At 41.3% G+C, this 20,282-nt stretch overlaps 1 protein-coding gene across 2 annotated transcripts in view; it reads left to right on the forward strand.

Moving 5' to 3' along the window:
* The window catches only part of CHST9 (carbohydrate sulfotransferase 9), a 202,526-nt gene that overhangs the window by 171,509 nt on the left and 10,735 nt on the right, over positions 1 to 20,282 (forward strand). The window contains exon 5 of one of the 2 annotated variants that reach the window (XM_061169365.1): positions 7,663 to 7,693. In XM_061169365.1, coding sequence (XP_061025348.1) covers positions 7,663 to 7,693 — 31 coding nt within the window. Of the gene's footprint in view, positions 1 to 7,655; positions 7,694 to 20,282 lie in introns of both variants that reach the window. The other variant, XM_061169364.1, reaches the window with a different exon arrangement.

The following is a 20,282-nucleotide window of genomic DNA, read 5'->3' on the forward strand; positions in this document are numbered from 1 at the left end:
ATATTTAAATTGCTGTATCTCACAGAAGTGGTCCATCTGGCTTGAGTTCCCATGATCCTCAACTGACTTTCTGACCTTAGTAACTGGAATCCAACCCTGTTACCTTCTACATCAGCCCTTGCCTTACCCTTCAGTCCCCAGCATGGCTTCTACCTTGTTACCTGAGTTGTTCATGAACTGGTCCCTAAGTCCCTTCAAAACATGGATATGTTCCCTGCCACTTACATCACCTAAAATCACCTACCTCCTCCTTATTTGGATAGAAACCACAAATCCTGGACTCACTGTGACCTTTTGCCAGGGAAACTGTATCCGAACTGTCTGTCTTGTCATCCCAAGACACAGCCCAAGTTTGTGTGTTGGGTTCCTACCTGTAACTGGGGCACTCAGGTCAAGTCTACCCCGGTACTGCACCACCCAAGGCCCCTAATTCTGCAAACTCCACAATTCAATTAAACAGAAGCCTGAATCTTCACTGTAACTGTGCTAAGAAACCCTATTTTAGTAAATAACAGTTTAGTGAAAGAAAACGGTGGAAATTTGGGTAAATTCAAACTAAAAGGACAATTAAAATCTTGTTAACCTTCAGGAAAAGTACAAAAATGGTGTTTTGTAAGTTATCTAGAATTAATTCTCAGTCTTTCACTTCAATTTCCACAATTTTGAACACTTATTAGGTTTGTAATACAGAACTAGGCTACTACAGATGTTGTATAAAATAGGAGGGAAAAAGGACATTAGACATAATCACTATTACTAGGATACTTTAAAATCCTTGGAAAATCCATTGGGAGCTAACGCAAAAATGGCTGCCATCACAAAACAAAGTATCTGGTATGGGCCAGAATTTATCAGTAGTCAACTCCAGGCCTTCATGTGATCCATCCAGTGAGTTTTAGCCACTGAACCTTTCCTTTCAATAGGAAGCAAGAGCCAGAAGCAGCTGCCCTTAAAATATGGGAACTGGTACAAGCCGCCCCCAACTGAAAATACTGTCAGTCATTCTGTAAATTTGTACTGAACACCTAGAGTGTGCCAGCACTGGGCCCTGGATACAACAATAAAAAAGATGGATCAACTTTACTCCAACAAAAATCAATTTAATAGAACTACCATATGACCCAGCAATCCCACTACTGGGCATATACCCTGAGAAAACCATAATTCAAAAAGCATCATGTACCACAGTGTTCATTGCAGCTCTATTTACAATAGCCAGGACATGGAAGCAACCTAAGTGGCCAGCGACAGATGAATGGATAAAGAAGATGTGGCACATATATACAATGGAATATTACTCAGCCATAAAAAGAAATGAAACTGAGTTATTTGTAGTGAGGTGGATGGACCTAGAGTCTGTCATACAGAGTGAAGTAAGTCAGAAAGAGAAAAACAAATACCGTATGCTAACACATATATATGGAATCCAAAAAGAAAAAAAAATGGTTCTGAAGACCCTAGAGGCAGGACAGGAATAAAGACACAGACATAAAGAATGGACTTGAGGACACAGGGAGGGGGAAGGGTAAGCTGGGACGAAGTGAGAGAGTAGCATGGACATATATACACTACCAAATGTAAAATAGATAGCTAGTGGGAAGCAGCTGCATCGCACAGGGAGATCAGCTCCGTGCTTTGTGACCACCTAGAGGGGTGGGATAGGGAGTGTGGGAGGGAGATGCAAGAGGGAGGGGATATGGGGATATATGTATCTGTATAGCTGATTCACTTTGTTATACAGCAGAAACTAACACAACATTGTAAAGCAATTATACTCCAATAAAGATGTTTAAAAAAATCAATTTAAAAAAATAAATAAAACATAGAAGAAGAAAATAGATTTTAAAAAAAGGAACAGATTCCTTTTTTGTGCAGTGTTGAATTTTAGACACTTTATAAAACATCTTTAATAAATAACAAAAGTAAAGGCAATTGTCATGATATTTTAATTTTTCTTGATATTTTAAAGGGACCCACATTCTTTAAGTGTTAGTAACCACTGCTATAAGATATAGAAAATTAAACCTTTTCTTTAGTGCTCTTACACTTATAATAAAATCAGCCGCCTCATATAAATGGTTATTACTTTTTCTTGTTCTATTTTTAAACATAGTTTCCTCATAAGAGATCTTGTCTTGTTAATAAAATGTTATTGCCAGAATTTTTACTTGAAAACTTTAAGGATTATGTACTGTAGTCTCAAATCAGAAAACAGCAAAATTTTAAAAAGACAAAATTAAAGAAAAACAAAAAACAAAAACAAGATAGGCAGGGTCCCTGACCTCAGGAAGCTCACACTATAGAAGAAGAAACGAGCAAATAAGCAAGCGAACATACAAATGACAAAACAATCGCAAGTTGTGGTAAGTGCTGGGAAAGAAATAAACGAAGGGCTGAGATCAAGAATCACAAGAGGAGATGGGGTGACCAGAGAAGAGCCCTACAGTCTTAATATTAAACTGAAACCTGAAAATTTGAAAGAGCTAGCCCTGCCAAATTGGAAAGACAGCAGCATGCGCAAAGGACCAGAGGTCAAAAGGACCAGAAATTCACATAAGACCAAAGTGATTGGAGGGTGGAAAGGGAGAGGGAATGGAAAGCAAGGCGAGGTTGGAAAGATGGGCAAGAAGCAGATGGGGCAAGCAAATAGGACGTAGTAAGGAGTTTAGGGAGAGCAAGTGTGGAAGCAGGGACCAGCAGAAGGCTGATGTCACCATCCAGGGGAGAGCTGTTGATGGGCTGCAACAAGGCAGTGGCTATAAAGAGACGGCATGACTGGTAGATAGATTCTGAAGACACTGAGTCCCTCCTGCCCACGGACTGCTCTGAAACCTCTCCCCTGTTCCCATCTTCAGCTCCCTTGAACTATTCCTGGTCCCTGAGCCTTTGCATAAGCAATGTTTACAGTTCTGTGCTCTTTTGCAAGATAAAGACAGGGCCCTAGTTCAACAAATTGCCAGATCTGCCCTGTTACAGATCATCATATTGGTCCTCTTCCCCAAATTCTCATGTTCCTTCCTAAAATACCCTTTAATGGAGAGGAGGGGGGATGTGATATTCCAGAATCTGGCAGCTGTAGAATATCAAATTACCGTACGTAATACACAGAAATACAATGGGCGTATTTGCACTCCAAGAAAGAGGAGGAGATTCGTAACCTCACCTTCTTTTCCTTGTCTTAAGATTTCACATGTGGTACCTTCAAAACAGCTTGAGCATCGCTACAGAATGGATAAGGCTAAAAGTAGACTATAGTCCAGAAGTAAACAACGTCAGAAAAGCAGGGAACCAAGCCAGCAAGCTCTTTGGCAGCAGCCAGGGACCAGGCCTGTGTTGGTCACAGTTGAATCCCCGGAGCTTAGTATCCATATGTGACATATGGTAACTGATCAGATATTTGTTGATTAAGTGACTAAATAAGTCAGATATGACTCTTTCTGATCTTTATTCCCCTTATCCGTTTGTTACCAATTTCTCTCAAACATTTCTTCCATGCGCTTCTTTGATTTTCCTCTCTCTCTCTCTCTCTCTCTCTCTCTCTTCCTTCCCGTTTCGACCTCCCCGGTCTAGGCCCCAATCCATCACCTAGTTTATCCACCCACCAAAGCCCCCTATGTATTCTCCAATTGCTCTCCCTACTCTGTCCAATATATTCACCAGTTTCATTTTCCTTCATATTCCACCTCTGCTGAAGAAACCATCATTGCCCCCAGATTGTCTACTGTTGCAAACATAAGGCAATTGACTTGTTTCCAGGTCACCCTGGGCAACAGTATTTCTCCCAAAACCCTCTCCTCTAGTCAGAGCTGTCATTCTCATGATGCCTTCCAAATTCCAGCCCTTTCTGAAGATCTGATTCAAGTTCCACCTGTTTATTATTCCGATTCCTACATCCCAAGGATAGGTCCTATCTCATCTTTTTTTTTTAAGCTCTTGTATTCATCCTCTCTCTAAGAATTTGTTCAAACATGCCTATATCCAGAAGATATTCTTAAACTCCATTAAGTAAAAGGCCAATAAAAAATCAATAAGAAGTGTGGTCCTTGGGACTTCCCTGGTGGTCCAGTGGTTAAGAATCCACCTTCCAATGCAGGGGACGCAGGTTCAATCCCTGGTCGGGGAACTAAGATCCCGCATGCTGCAGCTACTGAGCCCAGGTGCTCTAGAGCCCACACACCACAACTAGAGTGAAGCCCGCGTGCCGCAACTAGAGAAGCCCATGTGCCACAACAAAGAGCCCGCCTGCCACAATGAAAGATCCCACATGCCACAAAGAAGATCCCGCGTGCTGCAACTAAGACCCAAAGCAGCCAAATAAATCAATCAATAAATATTTTTTTAAAAAAGGGTGGTCCTTGGTTGTTCGTGACATATTTCTGCATAAGCCAAAAGGGAGGATAAGAGTGGTTGTTGGCAATATTTCTCCCGGAAACCTATTTGTTCCCCAAGATCAGCCACACTGGTTGCTCTTCATTTGTGTTCTCACATGGTGTCATTCATAAAACTCTATTAAAACACTTAAAATGCAGTGTTGCCTCTTATCTCTACTTACCTCTCTCTCCCACTTGACCTTGACCTTGAGGGTGGGTGCCCTGCTGTGTGCGTCTTTGCACACCCAGCATTCAGGAGGTATCTGCCATCTTGAAGGGATCATATTTTTTTAGAATAAATATATTAGACATTGAACTCATACTTTCAGTTCATTAAGTTAGGGAAATGCCTGAACAGCTGATGAGTCTAGTTGTGAGGGACGAAAAATGGTCCAGAGGAGCTGGAATCTGAGAAATTTTTATTTCATGTGTTGGGGCCTGCTGTTCAAAATAGACTTGAAACTGCAGATTCTTGCAAATCTGTGCATGGCTGCAGCGGTCTCCTAGCCTCCTGCATTGTCCCATTTTGCAGTGTGTTGGCATTTTTCTGAGGAGCAGATTCATAGCTGCTCCTGGGTCCTCTTCCTCCCCATCAATCCATCCTCCACCCCACCTCTCAAGTCATCTTTCCCAAAGCTGGTGTCTCACCTTCTTCCCACACCCCTTCCTTCCCACCTGCTGTGCTACGTATGCTTATACTATATAAGCCACTCAGAATGTCTCACAATTTACCCAAACACACCCTCTCCTTGCCTCTGAGACTTTACTCTTCGTGTCCCAACTCCCTGGAATGCCCTTCTCTCACCCTTTGCCTGCAAAATTCATACTTATTTAATCTTCACAAATCTGGAGAGGGGTAAATACTGTTAACTCTTTGTTATAGATGGCCAAACAGGACCAGACCGTTGAGTAGCTGGCCCTGAATCAAGCATCTAGTAAATGACAGAGCTGTAAATTAGATGCCAGGTTGTCACCTACTCCATTTTCTAGACTCCAGTGGGCTGCTGCGTGATTAGGTTATGATTATTTGATTGTTTGGGCTCTTATTTTTCACTTGAATTCCTTCAGATTTCCCTTGGTTCCTAAGGAAACAGAACTAAGATTTTGTGCTGCTGCTGCCTCTGACATCACCTCCAGCCTATTCCCCAGGTAGCAACCAGCCCTGAGTGGTCCTCTGAAAATGCACGTCTGACCAAGGCGTTCCCGTGCCCCTACTCACATCCTGGGCTACACCCCCTTAATAACTGACTTCCCTCTACTTTGGGGAAGATCATAAATCTCCCCCAAGCGGTCTACATGACCATGGCTGTATGTTTCTTGCCTCGTTTCACACCACGCTGGCCTCCCCTTACTTTCCTCCAGCCATGCTGGCTTCCTTTCTGTGCTTTGGACCCACTGGCTCTCTCCTTCCTGAATGTTCTTCCCCCTCTTCTTGGCCATACTGGTGATTTAATTCAAAAGGCAAGTTTTTTTCCCACAAACCATTAAACAGTCTCCTTTAAACACTCTGCATATTATCTGACAGGGGAAATCTAAATATTAAAATGTATCAGGAGAGTCCGATTGGGCAGTACCGTTAAAAAAAAATGAAGAACATTGGTTCTTATTATCTAGAAACTCCAAGATTGGCCTCTGGTATTTCGTGACAGTGACTAGATTTAAGATCCCACTCAACAGAGCCATTCCATTCTCTGGATTTCTTATTCTTCTACTGCATCCCATGTAACACTTAACCTGGTACTGAACACTTAGTAAAATTTCCAGATATACTTATTATCAGTTGCTCAACTGACTGGTAAATATCACTTATTCATTACAAGTCTTTTTTTGAAAACCGTTTTGACAGTTTCTTAAACAACTAAACATGCAACTACCATACAACCCAGCAATTGCACTCCTGGGTATTCATCCCAGAGAAATGAAGACTTATGTTCACATAAAAACCTGTACATACATATTGATAACAGCTTTATTCACAATAGCTAGAAACTAGCCAGATGTCCTTCAGCAGGTGAATGACTAAACAAACTCTGGTATATCCTTACCATGGATACTACTGAGCAATAAAAAGGTAGAAATGCACAGGAATGCACATAGCAACCTGGATGACTCTCCAGAGAATGATGGTGAGTGAGAAAATCCTATCCCGAAAGGTTATAAAATGTATGATTCCATTTACACAACATTCTTGAAATGACAAAATGATAGCAATGGAGAACAGATGAGTGGTTGTCAGGAGTTAAGAAGAGGGTGGAGGCGGGAGGACAATGGATGTGACTATAAAAGAGCAACGTGAGGGACCCTTATGGTGATGGAAATGTTCTGTATCTCAACTATGTCAATGTCAATATCCTGGTTGTGATATTATTGTACTATAGATCTTCCAGATGTTACCGGTGTAAAGAGTACAGGGGATCTGTCTGTATTCTTTCTTATAAATGCATGTCACTACACAATCATCTCAATTAAAATTTTAAAAGGACACATTTAATAAAGTGTACGTATCACACCAAGATGTTCACAAGCACGAAATAACTGCAGGGCCACAAAATGTCTTCTTTCCTCTCTTTCCTGATGGTTTGTTGGTTATTGATTATTCCTAAGGATTTTTTTCCTTGTATGTAAGACACATGATATTGATCACTTTTAGGCTATTTTCGCAATGACTGAGGTTTATTATTTTAGAGTCTTTATTATTTATACCCCTGTGTTGCTTTTCATATGTTATGTTACTCTGATTTGTTTCTGTCCTGACCCAAGATACCATTAATAGAACTGTTGGTTTGTACTTTAGTCTCTGCCAGTACCAAAACATAAGAACGTCTTTATCATCTTCATAGGTCAGAGAAAAGTAGCACCTCTGCCATCCACCACTTTAAATCTCCTTGCCTGGTCCTCAAGGTTCCTTGAGTTCAGTGTTAATATTATGCTTGAACAGGTTGTCATTGTTTGTAAACCTTTGACTTGACTGGCTGTGGTTCAAATTTTTCTTTGGTCCTTTCATCTCTTTACCATTTCTCTGCCAAAGTTTAATACATTCTCTGGTATCACCCTTCCCGGATTTCCACTCCATTTTCTGTTATCTTTGCCTAATGTGGTTTATTTCGGTTTTGACTTTTTTTTTCATCCCAATCATTGGAGTGATTATAAATGTCCCTATTGTGATACACATTCTTGCTCGGAGAGTTCTTTTGGAGTTTTGAGTGAGAACAGAGCAAGACCAGTACAGTATTTTATTCCTTTTCATACTTTAATGTTGAATTTCTTTTTTGCTTTCTCTTTCAGTGACCAGAGAAAAAATCCAGGACCATATCACCAACCAGGTATTTCCTCACTTCTCATAAACTGTAATGTAGAATTTTGCTTTAAATATTAATAATTATTTGTAAATATTTAGAAGGGGGGGCATTGCTAGTTCTTGGGTATGAGCAATACACGTGTTATTGGTTCTGAGAACAAATAAATTGATCCTCTGTAAACGATCATACACTTTCCTTGCCTCCCTCACCTCATTCCTTCCCTCCTCACCATCCTCCCCAAGGGTGGGAAACAGTGAGAAGTGGGCTCTGCCAGTTCTGACATAAGCATCCCTCGGAGCGTATCATGATCTCTCTTTGATTCTATCATGGCGGCAAATAGATACTTTTATCTGCTTCTCCCTTAACTAAGGTGACTCTCCTCTGTGATTTTCCCAAGTTCGAATTCGCCCAGTCACTCCCTCCCAGACAGTTAAGAGCTAAACCCTTAGCCGTGGAAACGTACAAGTTGATTTTCCGTTCTGGTCTCTGATGTCTACCCACATTTAGCCAGTGTCTTCCTGCCTGCCTCACTATTTCTTATCCATTCTTTTTCGATTAATTTTTTATATTTACCAGTAGATGGAGTCATTCTGTACAACGGTTTAAGGGGTTTGAGACATGTAGCCACATATCCAAACCAAGTTCGGCCTGTCTTGCACCATCCCACCCTCTTCCCATGGGCCTGAGCTGCAGTTTCTCCCAGTGCTGCCTGTGTCACTAGACCCAGGGAATGCAGACACTGGCCTATGGCAAAATATGCACAGCTTTCATTCATAGACCAGAATCTCCAAGTCTTTTGTTGTTGTTGTTCTCCTCTGGCATAAATTATAACTCACCCTTGCCAAGGGGAAGAATGGTGCGTCTACATTTATACCAGTCAAGGGTACATTTTTCAACATCTTCTCCTAATGGGCTTCAAAATAAATTCCAATTCTGGTCCTCATTGTCATTCCAACGGAACTAAGTTCTAGCTCTACCTAATCTGTGCCAGATGCCCTGTAATTCATCGAGCTTAAAAAACGGTTCATTCATTTGGCTAATATACTATATTGCAAATTCAGTAGGCAAAATTTAAGGCTTATCGGGTACCATTTTTCTTTTGAATAGAATTGTAAATACTGTATTGACTCTTTGTAGCAGCCATCTTAATACTTGAAAAGGCCACCCCCGTGCAATGTTGAAGTCAATTAGTCGTTTCAAATAGTTTATTTGCCTTTTGAACTTAGTCTCTTTAACGTTGTATTTCAACTATTTGTATATACTCAAGTAGCTTGGTAAGGCTGAGCAACAGTTAACCAGTAATGTTTATTGCTACAATTTTTATTTATTTAAGTCACAGAGGGAATACTTTTCCTTATAAAGAGAACTGTTTTCTTTATTAACTTAACAAGGTAAAGCAGTTGGTCAAGAAATAAAGACCACTTCTCGGGGGCAGATTTTCATTTCCTGTATTTTCCTTCTTTTTACCCTTGGCTAAACTAATAGAGTAGGTAGACACCAAAATAGAACACCAAATAATTACTTATAATCTTAAACATTGATTTGGTGCCAGATAAAATCATAATGGTTTCCAGTCCCAGTAGACAGCAAAATTCTTTGGACTTTAGCTTAAGAGGTAAGGGTCTTAAGTATATTAGTTATATAGTCATTCTCAGAACAGATAGTTGTATTGTTCAATCAGTGTCTGCCAGCTGTATTTCTAATTCTACAATGGAATTTCTACCTTTTCTTCTTCCATGTAGGGAGGTGCTCCCCACTCTCAAAAATGTGCCGGGAATACAATTCTACGAGGCATCTTACGCTTCTAATTTATCTAAAGTCTGGCAAAGAGCCACAAAATGAAGTCCCTTCCTTTTTAATATTTTTTTTAAATTGAGGTATAGTTGACATATAACATTATATTAGGATCAACATAATGATTCCGTATTTGTGTACACTTTGAAATGATCTCCATAGTAAGTCTAGTTACCGTCTGTCACCATCCAAAGTTACAAAACATTTGTTTTCCTCGTGATGAGGACCTTTAAGATTTACTCTCTTAGTAACTTTCAAATATGCAATATGCTAAGATTGACTATAGTCACCATGCTGTCCATTACAGCCCCTGGACTTATTTGCTTTATCACTGGAAGTTTGTACCTCTTGATCCGCACTCCCCTTCTGCCACCCAAAGAATCTGGCTCTTGAAAAACATTTCTGTATACTCACTTTGGATAATCAGTAGTGTTCTTTATCAGAAAGGCATGTAAGATAGAGCACTGGTGAGCGTTAATCTTGCCCCGAAATCCTTCCCACTAGGCACTATAGATTGTGTAATTAAATTGAAATTGAAAATCAAGTCCTTTTTTTTTTTTTCCATTGAGCAAGCTACGAGTTGCACACTAATGTGAGAAATCAGAGCTGGAGTGGAGGGAGAGTTCTAGCCTACTGGCCAATATCCAGCGTGCATTTTTAGCCCACAGCTATTTTACCACACCTGAGCTCTGAGAACAAACAACTATTTGAGTTCTCTGGAGGGAACGCCGAATTCTTTCCTGTGTAATTCACTGGGGAGATTAGTATGCTTTTTTAAGTAACCTGTGAACGCAGTTTGTTTACGGGAAGAGGACAAAAATGAGTAGTGAACCGCTAGGCAGCCCATGTCCCAGAATGAGATGAATGCATGACCCATTTTTTTCAGCTGTCCCTTTGGCAGTTCATTGCTGCAACGATTTCCTCTCCGAAAAACGTGCCTTGTAGAGATGAAGTCTCCTGTAGGTTTTTCTGAATAATTTTGACTACGATAGATTAAAGATAATACCTTAAAATACTACCAAAAATACCTTCAAAATCAAATTAGCATATGGTCAGTACGAGAATGGGAATACTGAATATAAAAACTTTTGACTTCAGTTTTGGAAACTGCCTTCTTACATAGTAGGCAATTGAAACCTGTAGTAAATGAATACCTTCTGTTTATGCCTTTTGAGATAGTAGATCACTGGAACCCATAGTGAATGAATAGTTTGTTTTTAAACAGCTAGTTGATGAAGAGGGATACCGAACATGGGGCTCGGTTTCTCGTGGGCAGGATGTGCATGTTGCGGGGGGGACGTTCCCAGTTCTGGCGCTGGTGATGAGAAGGGCTCGCCTTCGCTGATTGGCCGGTTCAGAGAGAGCCAACGCCATTGGCGGCTGTTACAGCTTATGGATCTGTTTCCTGAGACTGCTGCAACAAGCTCTCACCAGCTGGATGCTCTCTCACACACTAATGTATTGTCTCTTGGTTCCGGAGGCTGGAAGTTCAAAACCAAGGTGTCGACAGGGCCAAGCTCTCCCTGAAACCTATGGAGGAGGATCCTTCCTTGCCTCTTTGCTGGCTTCTGGTGGCGCCGGCAATCCTTGGGGTCCCTTGGCTTGTAGCTGCGTCTCTTCAGTCTCTGCCTCTGTCGTCGCGTGGCTGTCCTCGCTGTGCCCCTCTTCTCTTCTAATAAGGACACCAGCCATATTGGCTTAGGGCCCACCCCCATGACCTCGTCTTGATTACATCTGCAAAGACCCCGTTTCCAAACAAGGTCACACTCACAGGTACCAGGAATGAGGACTTCAACGTCTCTGTTTGGGGGACACAGTTCACCTCATACCAGGCTGGAAACTTTAGAGCCATCCTCCACTCCATGTGTCCCTCTGACCAGCCAGCACTTGATGTGCTCTCCCAGAGCCCTGTCCAATCCAGCTCCTCCGCCACCACCCAGCCCTTGGCCTCTCCTCCCCCCAGGCCCTCATCTCGTTTGCTCTATATGGTGGCTCCATACGGCTCTCCCACTGCTTCACCGCCATCCCATTCACCTTGCATTCTGTTCCACTTTACTTTCTGAAATACCAAACACCTGGCATCTCTCCTCTGCTGGAAAGCAATAACTAAACAGAAATGCCTCCCCCATTTTTAGCAGTGATTATTAACGCTGCACGTGCATTATATTCACCCTGGAGCTTTGTTAGCACAGATCCTGAGACACACCCCCTCAACGTCACATGCACCCCCAAGAAATTCTGGGCCAGAGGTTGGGTTCAGACGGGGCCTCACTATTAGACCAGGCCAAGAGGGCTCATGTGCTTTCGGAGGCCCCGAGCATCACAGGCACAGAGAGAAAAACACTTTTTTTTTTTAAAAAAATTTTATTTATTTATTCATTCATTTATTTTTGGCTGTGTTGGGTCTTCGTTTCTGTGTGAGGGCTTTCTCTAGTTGTGGCGAGCGGGGGCCACTCTTCATCGCGGTGCGCGGGCCTCTCACTGTCGCGGCCTCTCTTGTTGCAGAGCACAGGTTCCAGACGCGCAGGCTCAGCAGTTGTGGCTCACGGGCCTAGTTGCTCCACAGCATGTGGGATCTTCCCAGACCAGGGCTCGAACCCGTGTCCCCTGCATTGGCAGGCAGATTCTCAACCACTGTGCCACCAGGGAAGCCTGACAAACACTTTTTTTTTCTTTCCAGCCTCATGTTTTAAAGTTTCATGACCAATTGAGCACACACAAAATGTTGGAGAGGGATAGAGCAGCTGAATTGGACACTCTGGTCCTTTGGGGTGAGGTTGGGCTGGGGGATAAAAGACCAGCCTGTGCCCTTTGAAACCAGAGAAAGAAAAGCTTTAGTTTCAACATAGCCACGCCCCATCCCCCAAAGCTGGAGGCTGTGTAGGCAGAAGGCATTCCTCAGCAACAGTACTTCCACTCTCACCTCTGCTTGGGAGATGGGTGCAGTGGGCAGGTATAATTCTGGGTAGTACTTAGAGCTGCCTGGCAATCCCAGGTCAGAAAAGTGAGGCATGAGGTGAGGGAACCTGCCCTTCCCAGGAATCCTGTGAGGTTTACTGAATCATCCCATCCTTGACAGGGGCAGGTCCAGCCACTGCCCAGGAGTCCCCAGCTGTGTCTAGTTTCTGGCCTGCCCTCCTCCTGAAGGTCCATCGGGCCACTCAGGCCTCTGTGGCAGGGTGGCCCTCGGGAGACAGGGCTTCTTTAGCTTCTAGGCCCAGAGCAGTCCTTTGGGACAGGCTGCAGACCACGGGTGGAAACAAGGACTGGGTCTTGTGTATCGCTTACTTTAAAACTTTTGAATATTTAGACATACAGTGTGTGGGCTTCCATTCATCCTCCTGCTCTAGGCCCTGTAAATGTTGAGGATGATCTTGATCAGACATCTACAACTTAAAAACTCAACATGTGATTCCAATAAGAAGCCAAGATGGAACCCACTCACCTCTTGTCTATAGGACAAAATTCGAACCTGTGAGTACAAAATCCAAAGCCCTATGATCTCCTTTGGAGAGCATGCACCCCGCCTCCCTAGACTTATTTCCCATTCTGCTCCTTTATGTAAAACTATTGCGTCCTATTTAAAACTGTTCTACCAACATACTCACCCCTTTCTCTGCAGGTACAAAATTTACTCATATTCCAAGACCTCACTCCAATATCACCTCTTCCATGAAGCTTTCCTTATCACAGAGCTAAGAGTAATCTCTCCTTCTTCTGTGCACCTATATTATTTTTTCTGCCCCTTTGCTATAGACCCTTGCATTTTCTACTCTATATTCTAATTATTGATATTCCTATGTGATTTTGTAACTAGATAGTATTGTCCCAAAGGGAAGATACCACGTTTGGCTCATTTCTGTGTTCACTGTTAGACCTTGCACATCATAGGCATCCAACCAATTCCTGGTCCATTGTAAATTCTTCCACTCACTAAATTATTATCCTAGAAACCAGAGGAACTGCTGGATGCGGGCAGGCTGCTCCCTGTACCCTGGACCGCTCACACCTGGTGTGCCATTGACTCTTATAAGGCAGGAACTAGGTGTTGTCCTTTGCCCTCCCAAGTGAGGAATCTAAACCAAAAACAGAAGACACAGCTAAGGCTGCACGTGGTCTCTACGAATAATGGTCACACAGCTGGGGAATGAAAGAATCAAAGGGCAGGGGGACCCACACCTTTATTTCACCTTTATGTCCACATACCATAACTGCCTGTAGAACGCTGAACCATTTGCTTGGGTCAAGACTTGGCACCTGATTTTTTTTTCTCGAATGTAAACATGGAAATGTCATTCACTGTTGCCTTTTCAGTGTAGCGTGAACTTTACAACTTCTAAATTTAAAGTGGGATTGCATTACCTTGCACTATTCTTATCAAAATGACCATGCACTCAAGGAGACAACTTTGACCTAAAGAGAGTTTCTCTTGTCAGGTTCAGCATGAATAGAGCTAGTAAAGATCCCATCCCCCTCATTCTCTTTTAAGATTACCTTCTAGAATTGGGAGTTGTGCTTTTAAAAAGCTACCCAATTTATGAGTCTTTTTAAAATGCTTGAAAGCAAGACTGAAATGATCCAGAAGTGGTGGCACTAGAGGTGGTTAACAAAAAAGGATTTGTAAAAGATGGGCTTTATTAAAGGTCAGAAGGCTTCATAACTAGAAGATACTCAGGTCTAAGTGTCAAAGGGCTGGCACTCGCCTCTTTATTCGGAAGCCAAGAAAGTTAAAACGTTGTGTAAGGATGTCTATGGAAAAAGACAATAGACAGTAGTCTCTGGAAATATATTGTCATGACAAAGGGAGGGAGGCGAAGACAGCCCTCAGGTGTTTTAAAAGCGTGAACACCAAGAGGAAAATAATGGTTTATTAGCCTCACTGCGAGAGCTGTTAGCAATCAAATATGCAGATAATTCTCACTTAAGCACTCCCACTCAAGATCATTCCCACTCAGAATGCCTCTGAATAATTGTGACCAAGAGTTTTGCTAGTCATGTAATGCGCCATCTCATTTATTTGTCACAGCAACCCCAAGAGGATGCATATTTTAATCTCCTTTTTATACAGGTGGAAACTCAAGCTTGAAAGATTTAGTAATTTTTCAGGTCCTGCCATGCTTAGCACTAAATTAATAATAATAATGGTTAGCATTATTATTGTTTAATAAACTTTCTGTGTGTAGGCATTATGATAAGTTTTACATAAAATTATCTCATTTAAACCTCACAGCAGTAACCTTGGGAGGCAGGTACAAATCAAGGGAGTCAACGTTAGTGAGGTTAAATGCCTTGCCCCAGATCACACACCAGGATGGAAGCAGGCAATCCAACCCTACCATGTAAGCACCAGCCACTGTTCCCTGGTGCTTTAAATATCCTTATTTAAAGGTACACAGATGATGAGTGGCAGAGCTGGAATCTGAATCTAGGTGGATGGATCTCATTCTGAAATCCTTTCGCTTCGCTATTGTGCTGTCCTACTACTTGTTCTGGAAGTTCTATTAATTAAATGATCCCACTTATGACCACCCTAACCAGTACTCCAATCTTAACACCAGCACTGAAGCAATTGGTTGTGAGAGTCTAGAATACAGATATTTATGATGTGGTAGGTCTTTTTTTAAAAAAGGTTTTAACTATCAAGGTAGCATGTACTTACTCTGGGGTTCCTGATGAGCATTAAATTACTTTTTTAATTAAGTGAAAAATCAAATGAATCTGGTCTAAGAGAAAAACTATTTGTCACCTGAAAAGAGATTAAAAACTAAAAACAAAGTATACATTAGGATAATCTTTTGCCCACTGGCAAGTTACTTCAGCAGAGCCCAGACCAAATTATTATGGACATAAAACAAGAATTGAAGTAGAAACCTTTATTCTCACCAACTATAAAACCTTCTCTTGTTCTTCTGTTTTCCAGAAAAGCACCTTACTTCTAAAAAACTCTTTCATAAGTTCTTCACTATTAGTAATAAGGTGTCACTGTATATGTACTCATGTGAGAAAATATCGGATTCTAAAACGGTTGAAAATGTAGCATCTATTAGAAAGAATGAAAATAGAGAATTTACCATCTAATGTAAATGAATCGCACCACCTAAGATGTTATCACCAACAGGCCAGGGAAATCTATTCCACAGATGATTTCTAGTCAATCTGTTTCTCTTCTTTTTCCTCCTCTCTTTTGAGATTTCTAATCACACCCCTTCTTACTTGCTAGCATCTGTACCTGAAGATGGGTATAACTGCGTAACTGCAGTTTTTCAGCTCAACAGATGTTATGAGCAAAATGGTCAGCACCATCATTTGGGATTTTTCCTCAACACGTAGCAACTCAGTATCCACTTTCTACAAGCCAGGAACCCAGTGAGTAGAGACCTGTCAACATTCGGTAACTCCAACACTCCTCCCTATAGAAAACCTTTCTTTCACTTCTTGGGTTAAAGCTATGACCAAACTGGTGCAAAGAGCCCATTTGTCATCACGATTGAATATACATTCTAAAATACAGTATTTTTTAAAATCTACCTTTAAACTATTTTGCCCATGTTATTCTTTCTTCTCATGATAAAGAACTGAATGAAGGACTCAAGTGAAAACTTAATCTCTTCTGGAATTGTGTGAAAGAGGCACCAGGGTAGTCATCATTTTGAATAAAAGTTGTTTGTGGACATAAAAAAATGTGTTTTGAGAAGTAGTGATCAAGCAAAATGGAACATACTACATGGTTTTGTTTACATAAAATTCCAAAAAATGTAAACAACCTATAGTGACAAAAAACATAAGTGGTTGCCTTATCTGGCTGGGGGCAAAAGAAAGGATGGATTGCAAAGGTCCACAAGGAAAATGTTCGTTGTGATGGAAATTTTATGTATCTTTATTTTGACAGTAGTTTCACAGGTGTGCACATTTGTCATAATTCATCAAAATGTACACTTTAAATTCAATTTATTGTATATAAATTATACCTTAATAAAGTTGATTTTAAAAAGAAATGAAAGAAGTAGTGATCAAGGGATCAGAAATATTTTTATAGTGTATATAGATCATTGCTTAAGTTGAGCTCTATTCCCTATAATGATGCTAGAATGGCTATTTCCTTTGTATTTACAAATTGTAATCCTTTTTTATTTTCATCAGTTTGAATTTCACTATTTCCAACATTTGGCCACAATAAATATTTCTAAAAGCCCAAAAAGAAAAAAAATACAAGTAGTGGTCATTAATACAAAGACAATTCTGTAGAATCCATTCTATATAAATGGTTTTGGCCCCTCAGGGCAGATCCCATGGGCATCCCTGATATTGTGTGTAGACTTTTGTGTGTATCTGAATTTGGCTGAGGAAACAGTCCTCATCAGAATTTCAAGAGTGAAAGAAAGTGTCCTGGAGAGTTTTTCTACCTCTCACTAGAGAAAGAAAGTGATCAAACCTGTCTCTTTGATTATGCATAAATTAAAACCAATTTTATTGAAACTTTCTTTTGTAAAGTTTTTTAGCACTTACCAGAGAACAAATTTCTGGGAAGGAAAAGATGCACAGACAAGTAGTGAAAATTCAGAGTACCAGTAAGGATCCCACTGAAAGCTACCTTGCTTTATTTTCCTTAATGTGGAAAAAGTTATTATCCATAGAAATCTTATGTTATATTCTGTGGTCGATCATCAAACAAGGCTGGAATAAACAAGATTCTTCACTGTTTCATCACTGGTATGTGCCCTGCTCAAAATGTATTAAAAGGAAATATTTCCGTCATACTATTACTGGATAATTCAATTAGGCCAATGTTCTGTGGATGTGGAATAATGTCATTTACTATGTTGACTAATTAGCCAATCAGATTTCTCTCATTTTCTAAGGCAATGGATTGACTAAAATGTGACCATAAACAAAATAGATTTTATTAGGCATAATCTGCTTTGTAAACAAATGAAATTAATTCTTTGCCTGACCTAAAGCTTTGAAAATGAAAGACCAAAATTGAACACATGCTTCCAATTTTGGTTCTGTTACCAAGATGACACGGAATATAAAAGTTACAATTTAACTTCCCCTCAAGTATTTCACACTTGAGACTAAATGACTCTTAGAAATATGTTCATCAACAGATGGGAGCCACTTATGGCCTCATAAACTCCAAAGCAAGTGAAATTATCTCAGCAAAATAGAAAGATTACAAGAAAGCCTCATCTGCTTATCTCAGAGATGATTCATGCATTGCATATTGGCTCAGTGGTGCAATGAATATTGACAGATAATCACCCTTCTTCATACAAGAGAAATCCTGAAAAAACGAATGCTCGGGATGCATGTTTGTCATCAATCAGTAAGCAATTTCCACACATACCCTGTGTTTTTCCTTTTTACTGCTTCTCCACTGATACCAACCACCAGCCTCTCTCCAGGCTACTCTGTTTCCACTCTTAACAGCCCCAGTCCATTCTCCACTTGGCCAGCGGAGTGAGCTTTATAAAATGTGCTTCACACCATGTTACCCCCCGTATAAAACTCCCAGTGGCTCATATTACACCTCTGATAAAAACCTACATCTTTCCCATGACCTAAATCCTAAATCTTAAATTCTCCATGACCTGGTTTTCCTACAGCATGTGGTCCTGCCCTCCTCTTTGATTTCATCTTGAGTCCCCAGGCCCTTTGCACTTACACGACAACCATCTGCCCTCTGTCCCTCCACTTGACCAGGCTCATTCCCCTTTGAGTACCCTTTGCCCTCGTTGCCCTGGCCTGCAACCCTCTGCTCCCAGATCTGGGGTTTCTTCTTGTCGTTCAGATCTCTGCTCAACTAGCTTCTCCCAAATAGATCTTCCCTAGACACCTAGTTCCTGTGGTCTTCCCACTCTCCACCTGCCACTCACGCTCTGCCACATCGCTGTATTTTAGTGTTTGCATCACACGTATCATCATCAAAATATTTGTTCACGTATCTGTTCATTATCTACCTTCACCCACAGGAATGCAAGTACCATGAGAACAGGACCCTTGTCAGAGTCGTTTGCCCCTCTGGCCCCAATGCCATTAAACAGGGCACATATTAGATGCTCATAATAAATACCCATCAAATGAATGCATCTCTTGATCCTGCTAGCAGGCTATGACAATAGTCTGGGCGTGAAAAAAATGTGTCTAAGTGATACATTGATAGTGGGAATGAACAGTTTAGAGAAAAAATGAATAGAGTTTGGTGTCTGAGTATGAGAAGCGAATTAACAATCTGAGACAAAGATTAATGCAAGGTCCCCAGGGTTACTGCAGGAAGGTGATACTCTTGGCAGAAATATAAAAGTTGCGGTTAAAAGCCACACTTAATGAGTATATACTACATGGCAGGCATTGTGTATTTGTTCCATTTATTTTTCACAACTCCATAAAGTCGGCATCATTATCTCTCTTTTATACATGGGAGGTTGAGTCAACTACCCCAAGCTGATCGGTTAGATATCTTATTCCAGTGAGGGAGGTTGATTTGGTAGGAAGTACTAATTTAAGGTCAGTTGAAAGTTGCAAGTAAAGCATGAATAAGGGTAAAAATTTACTAAGTCTGGTCTCCCTCGCATTTCACAAGTTGTTGGGCTGAAATAGGTGTGAAATGTGCGTCTCATAACCTACCTTGGCACTCAGGGGTTCTTTTGCAAATTGGTCTGAGCACCTGTAGACCACCACGATTGTCTTCCTCATTCTGTAACCATGAGGGGCTGGGGGCTGGAAATACCTTGAAGAAGACACCCAACAGGAAAGTGACTAGATGGAGGTAAGAGATGAGATCAGTAGAGCAGAATGATACCAGTTACCTTGGAGACAACCACCTGGAGGGTGATAGGACCCCAGAGAAATTAACCAGAATGCAATACACAAAACTTTTTGGTTTCTGTCTTTTGGGCCAACCATCTGTTAAGTTACTAACCTAGAACATGGAAACTAGACTTTGCTGAAAATGAGTTCTATACTAGGGTCCGGAGGAGACACGGTCCTGCTGATGAATCTGGGGCAGTAGAAGATGCTGCGACTCAGCACTCAGGGGTCCTATTACTCACAACAAGAAATGGACATTTTTTCCTCAGTGTGTAAATCCCCATGGAGACGGAGTCATAGAACTAGTGTCTTGTTGATAAAAAGCCATGGGCATCAGATTCACTGGTCACTGGGAGTTTATCAGGGATTGAAAGATACCTTCAACTTCCCTCCTTTCATCCCTGATCCAGATGCACAGCTCAGAAGTACCCACATATTATGTGTTTTCCCAGATTTGCAGCCACTGAAATACCAAGATATAAAATATGTTCTCTTGAAAAGGCCACCAGGGATGGAGTGAAGACATCATCACTCCATCACCACCAAGTCTGGATAGATGTTTCTAACAGGAGTGTTCCCAGAAGCAGGAGAGGAAATAAAGATACCGTGAAAATAAGGAGCTTTGTTCTGAGGCATAAAAGCTGAGCAGATGATCACAATTTCTGTGTCATTTATGCAGCATAACGGGAAACCCAAAGTCCAGGCAGCACTAGCTCGAATCATGGTTTTCTAGAAACAAGAGCCCAGTACCCCCTCGGCCATGCTGATTATTTGGGACTGTCCAATAGAGCATCTGTTCTTGGTACCCAACATATGTAGTTTAAATTGCAGAAGAGAAGCAGCCAAAGGTTTGGCAATGTCCACTGCACACTCTAGAGCTGACTTCAGCACATGTGGTCATCTCAAGGTAGCTCAGTACAAAGGATAGTATTCACGTGGACTTAAGAGCAAGGAAACACTCTTCTAATTACAGATGCAATGGCACTGAGAGCCCTGTAGAGTAAACATG

Source organism: Eubalaena glacialis, chromosome 15 (assembly GCF_028564815.1).
Source record: "Eubalaena glacialis isolate mEubGla1 chromosome 15, mEubGla1.1.hap2.+ XY, whole genome shotgun sequence".
In the NCBI taxonomy this organism is placed as follows: Eukaryota; Metazoa; Chordata; class Mammalia; order Artiodactyla; family Balaenidae; genus Eubalaena; species Eubalaena glacialis.